At 40.0% G+C, this 15,802-nt stretch overlaps 1 protein-coding gene across 2 annotated transcripts; it reads right to left on the reverse strand.

Moving 5' to 3' along the window:
• Positions 1-1,317: 1,317 nt before the first annotated feature.
• On the reverse strand, positions 1,318-14,068 carry pip4k2ca (phosphatidylinositol-5-phosphate 4-kinase, type II, gamma a). Of its 2 annotated transcripts, XR_006379398.1 has the most exons (11): positions 13,577-14,068; positions 11,779-11,876; positions 11,413-11,509; positions 11,121-11,270; positions 6,565-6,711; positions 5,901-5,939; positions 5,684-5,797; positions 4,734-4,998; positions 3,768-3,871; positions 2,611-3,584; positions 1,318-2,389 (listed from the first exon to the last, which is right to left on the reverse strand). XR_006379398.1 is itself a non-coding variant. In XM_044210071.1 (10 exons), the coding sequence occupies exons 1-10, from the start codon at positions 13,733-13,735 to the stop codon at positions 3,504-3,506; spliced, it is 1,254 nt and encodes a 417-aa protein (XP_044066006.1). In that variant the 5' UTR covers positions 13,736-14,068; the 3' UTR covers positions 1,318-3,503. The 2 variants fall into 2 exon arrangements, 1 of the variants encoding a protein (XP_044066006.1); XM_044210071.1 differs by having other exon boundaries at positions 1,318-3,584.
• Between the last annotated feature and the right edge of the window lie 1,734 nt (positions 14,069-15,802).

Consider the following 15,802-nt stretch of genomic DNA (forward strand, 5'->3'; position numbering starts at 1 on the left):
AACACTGTCATTCCCACTGATGAAATGATGCCATGGTGCAAACTGGAGCAGCTCCTGGTGAGTGAGCCCAGATGTGTCCTTGCACGAGGGACTGTAAAGGTCATGACCAAGGTCAGCGTGATACGGAGAGGACACAGGAACGTTTGTGTTGGCTGTGATTCACACTGATTAATGGGATCTGCTGCCTGGATGTGGCGTTCCTACTGCCTCTCCAGACCATCAGCAGTTTATAGCTTAATGACCCCTTCAACGACACCCTCCTTCTGTCTCGCTGCTCATCCTGCCCGAATCCTATTGTCTAAATCCGTTAAGTTTTCTGGTTAAACAACTAGGGACCAGTCAGCAAATTCTGTCTTCTCTGATGAAACAGGAAGGAACCAGTCAGCAAAAACACATTTTCTGGAAAGAGTGAGACATAAAGCAGTCCCCGATCCTCACCATGTCATCTAAGACTAGAGTAAAACAACTATAATGACAAACACCTATAGTTTACCTAATATTCTGACCTGCAAAATAGCTACCAGTAAACTACGATTTACTGTAGGTACTAAGAGTCTACAGCCATGCAAGCAGCACTGAGGCCGTGCTTTGAGCTAAACGCTAACATCAGCATGCTAACATGCTCACAATGACAGTGCTAACATGCTGATGTTTAGCAGGTACAACGTTTACCATGTTCACCATCTTAGTTTAGCATGATAGCATGCTAACATTTAGCTAATTAGCACTAAAACACAAAGTGCAGCTGAGGCTGACGGGAATGTCATTAGTTTTACAGGAATTTTGTCACAAACCTAAGTGTTGGACAAGTGATCATTTTGACCTGATGATGGCGCTAAATGAAAAGTCAGGAGATCACCAGAGTTATTACGATTCAACCTGAGGGGAACATGAATTTCTGTACGACATTTCATGGCAACCCATCCAATAGTTGCCAAGAAATTTCACTTAACACCACAAACATCAACCTGCCGGTGGCGCTAAAGAAAAAAAAAATAAATCAGAAGATCACCAAAGTCAGTAGGATTCATCATCTGAGGACCATGAATGTTTGTACAAAATTTCATGACAATTCATCCAATAGTTTGTGAGATATTTCTGTCTGAACCAAAATGGCGGACTGACCGACCGACATTACCATCCCTATAATAGTCACATCTGCACGAGCAGGAAAAGGCTTCTCCGTTTAAAGGCCGGTTGTGTCTGTGTCTCGTATTTCTGCGGTTTACCTCCAAATGAAAATGTTTCCACAAGTGTCATCACGCAGGGACTCTCACACAAACATGATCCAAATAATAACGAGTCAAACACTTTGAATTCTTTGTAAAATATATTTTGGTCCAAAAGCTGATTTGCAAAAATACAAACATGTGCAATCATCGGGTAGATGAGGCATCATACAGAGTGTACTGTATCTACGCTGCCTTGCCGGTGTTTAGGAATGCTGCATCATATCACAGGTTAACTGCATAAGCTACTGTAATGTAGTGTTACTGTCAACAATGAGTACCCTGGTTAACACTAAATGTCAAATGGCATTACAATACACAGACAATAGTTCCTAGTGCTATTGCTATTTATTTTTTTATTTAAAATTTAAACCTTATCCTATCACAATGATTCACATAGCGCACATTTGCCATTTTAATGCACAAAACACTACACCATGTTCAAAAAGGAGTCTGTCCAGAATAATGATGGATGGGCTCATTTTCATGAAGTGTTTTGATGTCGAATTACACATCGACACGTGTGACGTTTTTCATTAAAAAGTCAGGACTGATCCTAAAATTTGCACTTAATTAACACAGGCCCAGCTCTGTGGGTAAAGGAAATGCTCCAAGGTCAACCACCCCACATTCCCTTAACAGGCTGTGGTAGCTAAGAGATGCAGGGCTGCCAAAAATGTTTACAGGCTAAATATGATATGCTTTCTATTTAAATACCACACATTTACCAATTCAATTGACAAGGCTGTTCGGTACATTTTCTTTGAAATTTAGTAGAGACTTTGGTGGCAAACAGTATTTGATCCATTCAAACTGTGCTTCATTTAACTGCTCTGTCACAGCAGAGTTGATTTATTGTATGCAAAGTGCAAATCCTGCTAGAATAAAGCTTTGATCCCACACATTTGGCACTCTAAACATTCAAATGGCCTGCTTCTATAAATAATATCATCTCAAGTGTAGAGTCTAGACTACCATTATTTTTTTAATACCCATCTCCATTAAAGATTATTCTAGGATTTAAGGAATACTTTGACATTTTGGGAACTACTCTTATTTGCTTTCTTACTGAGAGTTAGATGAGAAGATTGATACCAATACAAGGCTACAGCCAGTTAGCTTAGCTTTGAATAAAGACTAGAAATGGGGAAACAGCTAGCCTGTCTCTGACCTAAGGTGACAAAATCCACCAACCAGCACCTCTAAAGCTCAGTAATTAACATATGTAATTTTAATTTGTACAAAAACCAAAATGTAAAAACGACAAGCTGTGCACACAACCTCTCATAAACCACAAATTATTGTCTTTAGAGGCGCTGGCAGGTGGATTTTATTACCTTTGGACAGAGCCAGGCTAGCTGTTTCCTGTATCTATGCTAACCTATGCTAACGTAAGCTAACCGTCTCCTGGTCCTCCTATAGCTTCATATTTAAAGATGCTCTGTGGAGTTTTCTTGTAAACAAACAAAAGTTATGTTTGCATTCAGTGTTATTGACCAAAAACACACTGTATGTATCCTTGAGCTCTAACAAACGTGTTGAGTACATTTCCTTTTTAATGAAACGGAAATGTATGATCTACTTTTAAGTATTTTAAATCCAGCATCGTTTACATCCATGTTTACTAGCGTGCAGTCTTCTTCTTCTTCACTGCCTTTGCCGGCACATTGCTGCACATCTTTGCATAGTGTGACACCACTGGCAGGACTGTGTATCGCGTCATCTGCATACACGTGCTTGTGCACATGCATCCTCATGCACAAGACAAACAAAACGGGGACCAACTCAAAAAATTTTTTTTAAAAATTACTCCATAGCACTACTAGAGGTCACAAACTCCACAGGGAATGAATATTCTCATCTAACTTCACTGCCCAAAATTTCAAACTCTTCCTTTAAGTTAAGTTCATGCCTGGGAAACTAGACAGAAGTGACTGCTTTAAAAAGCAAAAAAAAAAAAAAATTGCAAAATGTTTGATCTTGAACTAAAGTGGTCTAACACTTTGAACACTGATCAACAGCAGTTTGTTTCCATGCACCCTACTGCTCCAGAGTTATTCCATTAACAGTGTTTAATATCTATAAGAAATGCATCTTAACTCTTAAAAATAAATATATGCATCAGAAGTAGTACATTATATTGCTACAACATAAGTAGTCTCGCCTCAGATCACCACATTTTAAATAATGATCTGTATACTATTTTTGGTCAATGGTAAAATAGACTTTTAGCTCTCAGTTGGATTGACGTATGGCAGTGTTCGTTGCTGAGTGTTACGCAAAAATGTTTGAGATGAAGTCACGAAATCGTTTGGCGTACTGCTCGGGGTGGACTGTGGAGATTTCAGCACCAGCCTGCAGCAAAGAGAGAGGAGATGAGACAAAGAGCAAAAAAAGGTCATCAACATCATCATCGTACAGTCATGACTTGACATGAGAGCAAACATCAAACATTTGCCCTCCGTGCAGGTACAGCTGAATGTTTTCAACAACCTGACAGCAGCTCTACCTCTTTCCTTCCTCTTTTGTGCTACTCACCCCATGTTTGACAGTTTTTGCTGCATGAGCGGCTTTCTTCTTGGTGTCGTACTGAGTAAGTACGTCAATCAGGCCCATGAAATAGACCTCCCTCTGAGGGGCTCCTGAGATGAAAGGCAGAGAACAATCAGGGTTATGTTACTGGGCCTGTATTGACCATATTGGATTTGCAGCAACAGGCCTCGTATAACAATCATCACGATAAAAGCTCCATGTTCAGAAATGAATACCAAAACCTCTGAAACTACATTATTATTTTCCAGATGACATAGATGATGATAGTGGAGTTGAACACACGGACATACTGTATGTAGAAGACTTCAGAGGAACATTTAAGACAAACAGATCCTTTCTTTGGACGGGCAGCAACTAACGACATTCATTTCATTAATGATTAATCTGCCGATTAAAGTTTATGTCTATAAAATTGTGAAAAACCTCTGTTTTCCAGAGCTCAAAGTTCAAATGTCTTGTTTTGTTCAACAGGTCAAAACTCAAATATATTCAATTTATGGAGATATAAAACAGAGAAAAGCAGCAAATCGTTACATTTCAGGAGCTGAAAACAGCAAATTCTTGGCATTTCTGCCTGAAAAGTAAATCAAATGATTAAATCGATTATCAAAGTAGTTGCAGATACATTTTCTGCTCAGAAAAAAACATGCAAACGTGAAAATGTACAATGCCATGCCAACTGGGACTCCATCTGCTGAGGAAGGTCATGTGACATGATGCTAACATTTGCTAATTAGCACCAAACACAAAGTACAGCCGATGGGAATGTCATTAGTTTTGCAGGTATTTACTCTAGATATCCTGAGTTTAAGGATTAGAATCAGTATCAGGAGAGAAAACGTTGGCTCAGTGCATTCCTACCTAAAACAAATCAGGGACAAGTATTTTTTCCAAACATCACAATTTAGTTTCAGTCTTGGCCTTATTTTGTGGCCTGAAACAAATATTCACCTGTGCAGCTCCCGACTGCGTACACATCCACATAGGGGTTGAACTCCCCGGGCCCCAGAGGTTTGCAGGCGGACATGTAACCAGCGATTCCCTCTGGAGAGGTGCCATAAGAGCCCACCATAGGGCCAGGTGCCAGGCCGTTCTCCGCCTCCGGTTCTTCCTCATTGGAAACCTCCTCGCCCTCCTCCTCCTCCCGTTCAGCTCGACCCACATCGTGGATACCGAGCAGCAGGCTGTAGTCCATGATCTTCAGCTTCACCAGAAACTGGGGAAAATGGCAGAGGGACATTTGCTAAGAAGCTTTTACAACAACGTTTAGCGAGAACATTGATTTACTGTAAGAGGGAGATAGAAGGTAAAATAGCGCAGTTAAATTAACTAGAGATTAAACAATTAGTCGATTAATCGATTGACGGAAAAGTAATTGGCAACAATTAAAATAATCAAGTAATCGTTTTAAGTGATTTCTTATGCAAAAATAACCAGATTTCTCTGCTTCCAGCTTCTCAAATGTGAGGATTTGATGTTTTTTTGTTTTCTATGACAGTAAACTGAATATCTTGGAGTTTTGCACAGCTGGTCAAACAAAACTGAATATGTCAACTTGCACTACAGAAAACTGTAATTTCGAATTTAAAAATTGATAATGAAAATAAAGGTCAGTTGCAGCCCTAAAAAAGGGCCTATCCAACAGTCCAAAACCCAAAGATATTCATTTTACTACTAACAAAACAATTATCATTATCTTCTATCAATCGGTTAATCTTTTTATGTTGTATTATTTAACTTTACCTCCTTCACTAGTGAATTCATTTCACATCCATCCTCCTGCTGCCAAAATGGCCTCACAGGAGTGGTGCGTCCCTGACGTGCTGATGCTGCCGCTGTGTGGTGGAGGTGTGCAACAACAGTGAGGTGTCACATTTAAAGAAACTTAACAGGTGACCTACCTCCACGTCTCTGTTGAGTTTCTCCATGAGCTTCTCCTTCTGCTCCTCGGTTACATACACCTTCTGCATGTTGTTCCTGAAGTCCATGTCCTTGAAGGTGGGAAGCTCTTTTCCCTTTAGGAAGAAAATGCATCTTTAGCAGGACATTTGGTATGAGAAGGAGACAGCTGGCAACATAACGATGTAAAATGGATAGTAGGAAAGATGTTTCTTTTACCCTTTCTTTGTCACTTGCTTCACGAGCCACCAGAGAGCCCTGCGAGAACAAATTGTAGAATATTGTATGCATCTTTCCGGAAAATTCACACTATATTTACAATACTTATTATATATTATATTCATACTATATTATATTTTATGCTATATTGCTGTACTATACTGTATATTATGTTATACTATATTACATTTTTATATGCCATTCTATATTTTACTGTTAATTTGTTTTACTGTTTTATTACATTATATACTATATTATATTTATATGTTAATACAGGCAAACACCACACTTACCATTACTTAATCATATTTTATTCTTGTGTACACTGTTTATATATATACTATACCTTGCTGACTTTGCTACTAAATCACACCACTGTGTCACTTTGGCCTTGTAATTTTGAGTTAAATTGCTCCTGTATAGTTTCTATTATTATTTCTATACTTATTATTATTTTATATACATCTAATTATTTATTTTTTACTTTCTGTTTTGTACAGCTGTACTTATTTCTGAGTATTAAGCCACTTCTGGTCTGAAAGCAAAAGATGTGAATTGCAGGTGGCCTTATTTCCTGTGCATCTCGGGACCGTGTCAGAGGAAACTAATTTCTGCACGACTTTGTGTGATTAAAAGGTCAGTTTGCCGTGCAGTTCCTCCTCACCTTCAGGTCGTACTTCCTGTGTACAACCAGTCTGTGGCTGAACATGTTCCTCATGACGATCAGGTAGGTCTCCTCGTTGTCCACGCTCACCCGGTACATACCCAGGAACTGTGGCAGCAGGGTGCTACCGTGACACTTTACTATGTGCTGCAGAGAGGAAACAACAGTGAATTTGCATGGCAGGTGCAAAAAGTGGAATATTGTCACGGCAGTCTCAATGTTAAACATAGAAATAGTAAAATATAGTGAAAGGAGTTTCACAGATGACAGATTAATACATGAACATTAGATTTGGCCATATTTAAAGGTCACTTTGAACGTAAACCATTTACTGGGTCTATCCAGGTTGGGCTTTTAGCCGTGCTCAGCACTCACAGCAGTTAAAATAGACACTCACTTAGACTGACCTCATTCAGCATGCCCTGAAACACACTGGGCAGGATGTTAAAAGAAGTCGCTCTACATGCCCGAACACTGTTTTTGTGTTGTGCTTCGATTTCTTTTTAATTTCTAACCCCTGGGTGCCTGGCACAGTGGAAAAACAATCACCACAGCGAGTCGGGTTCAATCCCCAGCTACAGTGCTTCAGGATTAGTCAGGAGCCCCAGTGCCAACAATAGGAAGTGTTGAAGAGCTGTTCATGCTTTTGTCACTGCACCAACTCCAACTTGTTGGACGGGGCACCTGAATATGTTTGTGTGTTACACCCTGCTGGTGAGGCTCTCCTCCTCCAACAGGTGGGAAGAAGCGGTTGGTGACTAGGCTACATGGGTCTCAGACGGGGGACACATGGCAGTCTACACATCTCAGGAAACAGTGAAAGTTGGAAAGAACGAGGACTGCATTAGTATACATGGGGACCTGTCCACCTGTGTTCAGCACACACCAAACTAGGGCTGCAACTAACGATGAATTCAGAAAATAATCAATTTATTGTTTGGTCTATGAAAGGTCAAAAAACAGTACAAAGAAATGCCCAGAACCTAAGGTGACCTCTTCATGCTTGTTTTATCTGAATATTTAGACAAGATATCCCAGATATTCAGTTGACTGGCACATAAAACTGAGAAAAGCAGCAAATCCTCACAACCGAGAATCTGAAACCAGGAAAGTATTTCAGTATTTTTGCTTGAAAATAACTCGATGAATGATTATGAAAGTAGTTGACGATTAATTTTCTGTAGAACAACTAACCAATTAAATCGGCTATTCGCTGCAACTCTACACCAAACAGAGTGACAACAGCATAAACCAACATAATAAATGATGCCCTACACCAAGGTAGCTATCTCTTTAAGACTTTTTAAAAATGGGCAATGCTGCAGTATAATGAGCAGGACGACTTCATGACAATATTGGATGTACAGGAATCATTGCGATGAAGTGACTTGATTTGTCAGGTATTTAATCAATTGGATTCCCATCTGTTTAATTTATCTATAAATTATTTTTCACCTGACCCACAAGAGGATGCACTCGGTCATTAATAGCAATATAAAATTACATAGTAGAGTGATACATATATTATGTTTTGACTGCTATCACTCCCAAATTGACTGGCACATCTTTAAATACATGGATTAACGTTATGAATGTTGTCTGTAAAAGGTTTATCAGTTTAACAGCCTTATATCTTTCATTAGAACATAAGATGCCAAGTTTTCATCTATAATATATCTATGTGTGCATAACTAATTTATGTGGTCAAACAAATACTGATTTGGCCTTTAGAGCCTGTCATACAATTATTAAATGCAAAAACAATACAGAAACTGTTTGGATCCAAAGTTTGAAAGTCCAAATCCCTACACCTGCCAAAAAACACAAAACCTGATCCTCAACAATCTGAAAATCCATCCAAATAATGCCTGAAAGCCAAAAGTACAACAATGATAAAGCAGTCTACAGCAAAGCCCTCATGCATGGCCCAAGTGTTTTAGTACAGCATCTCAATATTCAGTTCTTTAGCACAGATGATTAAGCTGAAAAACATAGAAATCCAAGTAATTCAGTATTTTATTTGGTTAATATGAAACAGCTGTTCAGCATGCCAAACGTGCACCCCTGAAACTAACGTTGACAAGAAAACTGAGACAATAAACTGCAACCTGCCATGATGAATGAAAGAAATTGTGCAGTGCCAACGCAGGAGCTCTGACAACAATGAGTTCATTCAGGGCCAAGTGAATTAAAAAAATAAATAAATAAATAAATAACACTCTGAAACAGAGCTGCCATTTTCCTCATCTCCCTCCCAGTTTGATGTAGGCTGCACATTCCAGTAAGAGCTCAAAGCAGCCAAACGTTTGCTCAGTGGTATGTTTAGCCTGAAGTGAGACCCAGTATCCACGAGACTCAGCCATACAAGCATGAACACTGATACCAGGCCGGGGCAGCAAACATCAAAGAAAACCGAATAGAAACAAACAAAATAGAGGTGAAAGTATATCACCTCACTCTTATCTCTCCTACAAATGTACTCTACTATTTACATGAACATAGATGTGTTGATATAAACATTTGAATATCGCTAATAAACCAACAATCCTATGAGAGCGCATTTGTTCTCTCCCCTACGCTCAGCAGTGTTGTAACATCGGTTAACCTTGATGACGAGAGGCACTGTTTCGTTCCGTCTGCAGAGGCATATTCTCATTCAGTTTAGCTTTCCCCACAGGGAGGTCAGCAGTCAGGTTCGGTTTGAGAGAGGCGCCTTAAAACCAAATTTGGGGTCTCGCTCAAGGACACTTCAGCAGGACAGATGTTTGCCGTCCTCAGGTTGAATACATAGCTGTCTTTCCACTCACTGCAACGCTTTGTTGCTCCCGGCAAGACGTTAAATCTAAAAATAGTCATATTTGGGTCGACTTCCCTCACCTATGAGGCAGAAAAATAAAATAATTCCCCCAGGAAGTGCTCATTTTAGGAAGTCTATGACAAACGCTCTTAGGAGTTTTTAGCTACAAAAAAGGTCCAAACAAAAGGTTAAGGAGAAAATACTGTAAGTAGGACACACAGCGGCATAGATGTGAAGCTTTATACACAGTTCAGTAATGCAGACAGGAGGCGAGTGATCCTGGCTCTGTGTGTGATGTTAACATGCTGGAGACTGACAGGCAAACCTTGAATGAATGGCTGAGGGAATGAACAGAAGGCAGAGGGAGGACTCAGATTCGAGATGCTCATGAGGAGGTTTATCTTTAGTTTCACTGCAGACTCAAACAGCAACACCTGTGACAACATCCTGCAGCTCTTTGACAGATCTTGGTCCAGATTCAATCAATTAACAATAATAAACACATATCTCACAGTACATACATTTTTTTAAAATTCAAATTCAGGTCATGTGTGAGTTTTGAATGTCAACAAATCCCATGAAAACCAACAATGAACTGATGCTACTAACAAGCAATATCTAAAACCTGATATAGCTTCTTCCTCTGTGCCATGGAGCTCCATTGTTGTCCTGCTTCCCCAAACACTCACTAGAGCACCAAATGTGGATTAATCCGCAGCTGAAAATGGTCCCCAACAAATACACCATTTACGCCTATCTGAGTAACATTTGCTAAAAACTACAACATCGAGCTGTTTTAGGAAATTCAGCCTTTTTTAATAATGAAACTAGGGCTGGGCGATATGACCAAAAAATATAAGCTTGAGGAGGAAAATGCAGGAAGACTAAGACATGATTGAAACATCATATTTTTTATGATTTCATGGGCGAGACCTGAGCCACCTGCACAGCTGTCACTATTATGCAGATTCAAAAATATATATGTTATCCCACATCCCAAATGCTTCAACTAAGGACATCCCGTTTGAAAATCAGTTTCTGCACAGACAGAGCACAAATCTCCTGCCGTTTGTGTTTCTTGACATCAGCCTGATAGCTGCAGACAGCTGGCTAGTTAGCGTTAGCTACCCGGCAGGTAGAGGCAGACTGAACAAAGTAGAATCTGCAGAAAAAAAGCGACTTCCGTGGCTTAACCTCTCATGACCATATAACGGCTCGTCAACCTTGTCGTCCTTTTTCCGTCTGTCCCTCTCGTAGACGCAACTGTTAAAAGTCCCTACGAGATAGCCAGAGTCAGCTAGCCACCTGGAACCACAACAGTCCCGTTAACTTCGGCAGGTGCATGTATTGTGTAACTATTGGCATCAAAAGTTTACAGGACTGTAGCGACTAAAGACAGCTAATGTAGCCAGATATCATCTATGTTACGCTTTTGTGCACGTTGTAATAACTCGACTTTGATGAAGACATTTTACACATTGTACAAAAAGAACATTTTTAATTAAATCAAATTAATTCAATACATCATAACCCCGGCCCTGAATGAAACTTTATATTGATGACATGTTTGTAAAGATTTACAGTACGTCCACAGTAGGAACCAATGAGCTTGGGGCTGAGTGCCACAGACAGGGCAGGGAAGTCAGAAAGTATTGAGACAAGATTGATAACACATTGTTTCGGTCTTTTCATGAGATTCGTTGACAAAAAGAAAAATGGAGATTTTCGCCAGACTCTTGGTTTAACATCCAGACCTTACCTGGTGATACTCAGACAGGATGCTGTGCATGTCTGCAACATCCTCACTGGAGATTTGCTTGATGACCAGCGTACGGTCATAGGAGTTGAGGAGCAGACCCTCTCCCTGGTCGTCTACACTCCTCATCGGGGGGCTGCGGGTCAACGAAACCTGTAGGACAGGAAACCAAAAGCACACGGGTGAGTGTAGAGATCATGATCATCATCATCATTACTAAGGAAAATTAATAATGTATTTACAACTGACAGCCAGCAAAGTGAGATGCTTAAAGTTGTCTGCATACTGAACATACCTGATAGTCCAGATCCTCAATACCAAACCTTTCCCTTAGATTTCGGAAGACCTGAGGACAGTATTCTTTGAACTTGAAATGTCCTGGGAGATTTTCTCTGCAAAAGGAGAAGAGGTAGGGAAAGTGAGCAGGAGCTGGCTGAACACACGCAAACAGATGTTTCACATACTCCAAAACATCTGTTAAACTCTACAGTCCAACACAGACTTCAGGACTTTGTCATCCGTTTATGTTCTTCTGCAAGTTAGGCATAACGAGAGTGCCACTGATTTTATCTATCAGGAACAAGAAAGCATCAGAGACCACTGTAATTTATTTACATTTCAATCATTCCTGCTTCACTATGTACTTATTTCTGTGTCTTACTTGTTGAAGAGGTGGTTGTTGACTTTGATCTTGGTGTTGGCTTTAAAGTCATCAGGCAGCAGCATGACAGGAACAGGCACCTGGTTGAGGTCATTGATCTGAAAGACAGAAGGCAATTGTGAAAAGACAATCATTTAAAACAGCTCACATTGGAGTCTAAACTTGGGCTGCAACAAACGTTTATTTTCATCATCAACTAATCGGCCGTAGAGCTTTAACGATTAGTTGATGAATCGATTTGTTGATCAAAAGATTGTTTCATGTCATTGTAAACTGAATATCTTTGGGGTTTGGACTGTAGATCGAACAAACAGAACAATAAGAAGATGTCACATTGGGCTCTGGGAATTGTGACAAGCGTTATTCGCTGTTCTTTGACATTTTATAGAACATCATAGAAAAGGTTTCAGTCGTAGTCATCTGGACACTGTTTTCAGAATCAAGACGTTTCGGCTCCCATCCGGAAGTCATTCTCAATTGTGAAAAACGGGCCGGGAACTCTGTGCTACTCTGTGTTACATAAGCCCTGCCCTCAGGAAGGAGTCTTCCTGAGTTTCTGCTGTTTACCCTGCCTAGTTTCACCTGAAACTGCTCTTCTTTTGTTTCCATGATGGCCCAGTAATCAATAATCAGGCCTATTGTTTTCTAGCTGCAACTCCCTCATCACTGTTAAGTACCTGATTAGCATATGATTGGCTCGAGAATGGTGATAATACACTGTGATAGATCGTTGGCAGGTTGAATCTCACAAAAATGGCTTCTTTGACTCCTCTTTCAAACCAACTCTTCTTCACAGTTGAGAATGACTTCCGGATGGGAGCAGAAACATCCTGATTCTGAAAACAGTGTCCAGATGACTACGACTGAAACCTTTTCTATGAAGGAAAATTCCTGGACGAATGAGGGACTACACCGTTTATTTTATAGAACAAACAATCGATTAATTGATAATGAAAATAATCAGTTGCAGTCCGATTAATTCCTAGATTGGTCTCTAAAATATCAGTAAACAATGAAAAATGCCCATCGCAACTTCCTCAATGTCGTCATTTGTCTTTTCTTGTCCAACCAACGGTTAACCAACAAGAACTAAAGATATTTCATTCATTATGATGTAAGAAAAGAAAAGGCAGGAAATTCTCAAAATTCAAGATTGTTGCAGATTAATTTTCTGTCGATCAACTGCAGATCTAGTCTAAAATTAACAATTTTTGTATATTTGAAAGCATGATTTATAATACTGCAATACTTACTGGGCTTCAATTCATGCACCTGAGAGTGTAACGTTAGGTGATGATGTTACACCTGTTACGCTGCATTCTTCCTCCCAACAGATGGGAGATGATGAGATATTTCAGCGGTATTAGTGCTGCAAAGATGTGCTTACCATGATCCCTTAATGTATTTTGATAGCTGTTATCAAACATGGTAAGTTCATAGTATTTTAATACAATTTTAATAGCTGTTAACAAAAATTGTGAGCCCATAATGTTCAGATCTGGTCATGATAGCTGTGTAACAGAAACAGGTGGCTAGATGTGTACACGTCTGCAGATCCGAAGCACTCCACCTGTCGATATTTAGTCAAACCATCTGAGTTTTTCCTGTAGATGACCCTGCAGTGTCACACAACCTGACCGGTCACAGATTTCGGTGTGACACTCTCCTACCGGCTGCATCACTTGCTAACGCTACTGCTAACTAAGCTAGCTAAATGTACATGGCACATATACATTGCGGTTACTCTCAGCAGCGTTAACATTAGCATGTACAGCAACGCTAGCTTCCACTGACTCACCGAGTGATTCACGCCCCACATGAAGACGCTCAGGACGGGGTCGCTGGCTCGAAACACCTTCACCTTCTGCTGTACGAAATGTTTCTTTTTCGTTTTGGTCTTGGGCGCCAGGATCACCATGGGACTGGAAGTGGCCCCCGAGTTACCGAGGGCAGCCATGGTCAAAGACTGGCTCTCCTGGTTCCTGTTCAGACCAGGCGGTGACACTTCTTCCTGATGGCTACCGTTACTAAGCTAAACTAGCTAACGTTTCTTTAACCGCTCCTCTCCGGGTCTCTCGCACCGACACAGCGACGACAACCACAGCTCACCCGTCGAGCTACGGTTGTGTTATACTGACGCTGTTTTTTCTAAAACACAATTTAACGTTTAAGCCTGAGAGATGAATCATTACTTAACTTCATCCATGCGTAGCCACATATTTCTAAATAATCGTTGACAGTCCACCACCGCCCCCTCGAGCCCACCCTTGTTATTATCAACCACGTGGTGAGTTTGTGATTGACAGCTGGCAGTGACCACTAAAATCGATGCTATTGCGTCAGGTGACCCCTAGATGGGCGGGTACAGCGCAGTTCCATGGTGCGTTCGGGTTAAGGTGGACGGTCGGAATTATCTAACTCCGTGATCTAAGCACTGCGTACATTATTCCGTGATTCGTTCACGTACAGACGCGTTCCCTACGCAAACCTTAATAAAACGTTATCCGTTTTTACGTATTTCTTTACGTATCATACAGCAGTGAGTTACGTCTTCAGAGGCCAATTTTGTGATCTCACAGATGTCTCAGCTCTGGTAGTTACCAGCTATCTGCAAAAAGATCTACAATTAGACACATTTACATCCATTCATGAATTTAAAGGCATGTGGTGATGGAGGCATATGGTTGTTTTTCTTGAGAGGCCACTGTGTTTGAATAGGTGTTCTTCTGTGTTATTGTGGATTTTTGTATATCATGTTTTAATGTATGTTGCTTTTTTTTTGGCCAGGTCTCTCCTGTAAAAGAGATGTTTGATCTCAATTGGACTTCCTGGTAAAATAAAGGTAAAATAAATAAATAAATACTTTTTGCCTGCAATGATAACATTATTTTTCCGGAGCGAAACAAACATGTTTCATGTGGGAACTATTTTCTTTCTACTGATAGTTCCTACATGAAACTGCTCACAACAACATCTGTGGATTATCTTGAGTAACCGGGTCATGATTTCTGGAAAGAGCTGCTGTTGAATATCAGTCACACGGGACATTTAACTGCACAAGTACTTTTACTTTTGATACTTTAAGTACATTTTGCTGATAATACTTCTGTAGTAGAAGTACAGAAGTAGCCAGAAGTAGAATTTTGAATTAATTACTTTTACTGGAGTGTTTTTAAATTGTTGTGTGGGTAGTTTTACTTAAGTAAAGGATCTGAATACTTCTTCCACTACTGGGGCCAGATCTGTAAAAACAGAGGGGCCAGGGCGTCTACCACTTCTACATACTACTACTTTATACTTGTATTCCACTACTTTACTAGTAGTAACACCGCAGTGTACAAATGATTCTTTAAAAGTATAATATAGTCCACCACTGATGGACATAATAATATCGATTGACAGTGTAACATTGGTGACAGGTAGCGTTAATTATAAAAGATAAAGACAGTTAGTGAACTCTGAATCTTTTATCGAGATAAACTCACTTTATTGGGTCAAACCATGCAAGATTATTACGAATGTGTGTTTTTTAGTGTCCTACTTCAGCTGGAGGAACCCAGATGTATGCAGATACTGTATATGATACAACAGCTTTCATTATGTATCCCCAAAGAGATTTTTAACCTCTAGGGGGCAGTAAGATCCTAAAACAGAGTCACAACATCATTCTTTGAGGTACCTACTTAAGACATCTTACAGAAACAGAGCTGCCCACAGTTTCATATGAACCAGTATTGTTCTAGTTTTGTTAAAAAAGGGGCACTGCAGCAGTGTGGTGTTGCACTCCCATAAAGTTGTTGGACTTGTGAGATTTAAAAAAAAAATGTGCAGCAGAGTTTGAGATATCCAGACTTTTAGTCATTCGTATGGGTAAAGCTCCAAAAACACCGGATCCCACATTTAACATTATGCAGCTGAATAGTGTTTTTCATTAGACCCTCCCTGACTGGTAAAGACCATCTTTCAAACTCCAAACCTCCAGTTTGCAACACAGACTTTTATAAATGACAGCTATAAATGTATT

Source organism: Siniperca chuatsi, linkage group LG10 (genome assembly GCF_020085105.1).
Source record: "Siniperca chuatsi isolate FFG_IHB_CAS linkage group LG10, ASM2008510v1, whole genome shotgun sequence".
Classification (NCBI taxonomy): domain Eukaryota; kingdom Metazoa; phylum Chordata; class Actinopteri; order Centrarchiformes; family Sinipercidae; genus Siniperca; species Siniperca chuatsi.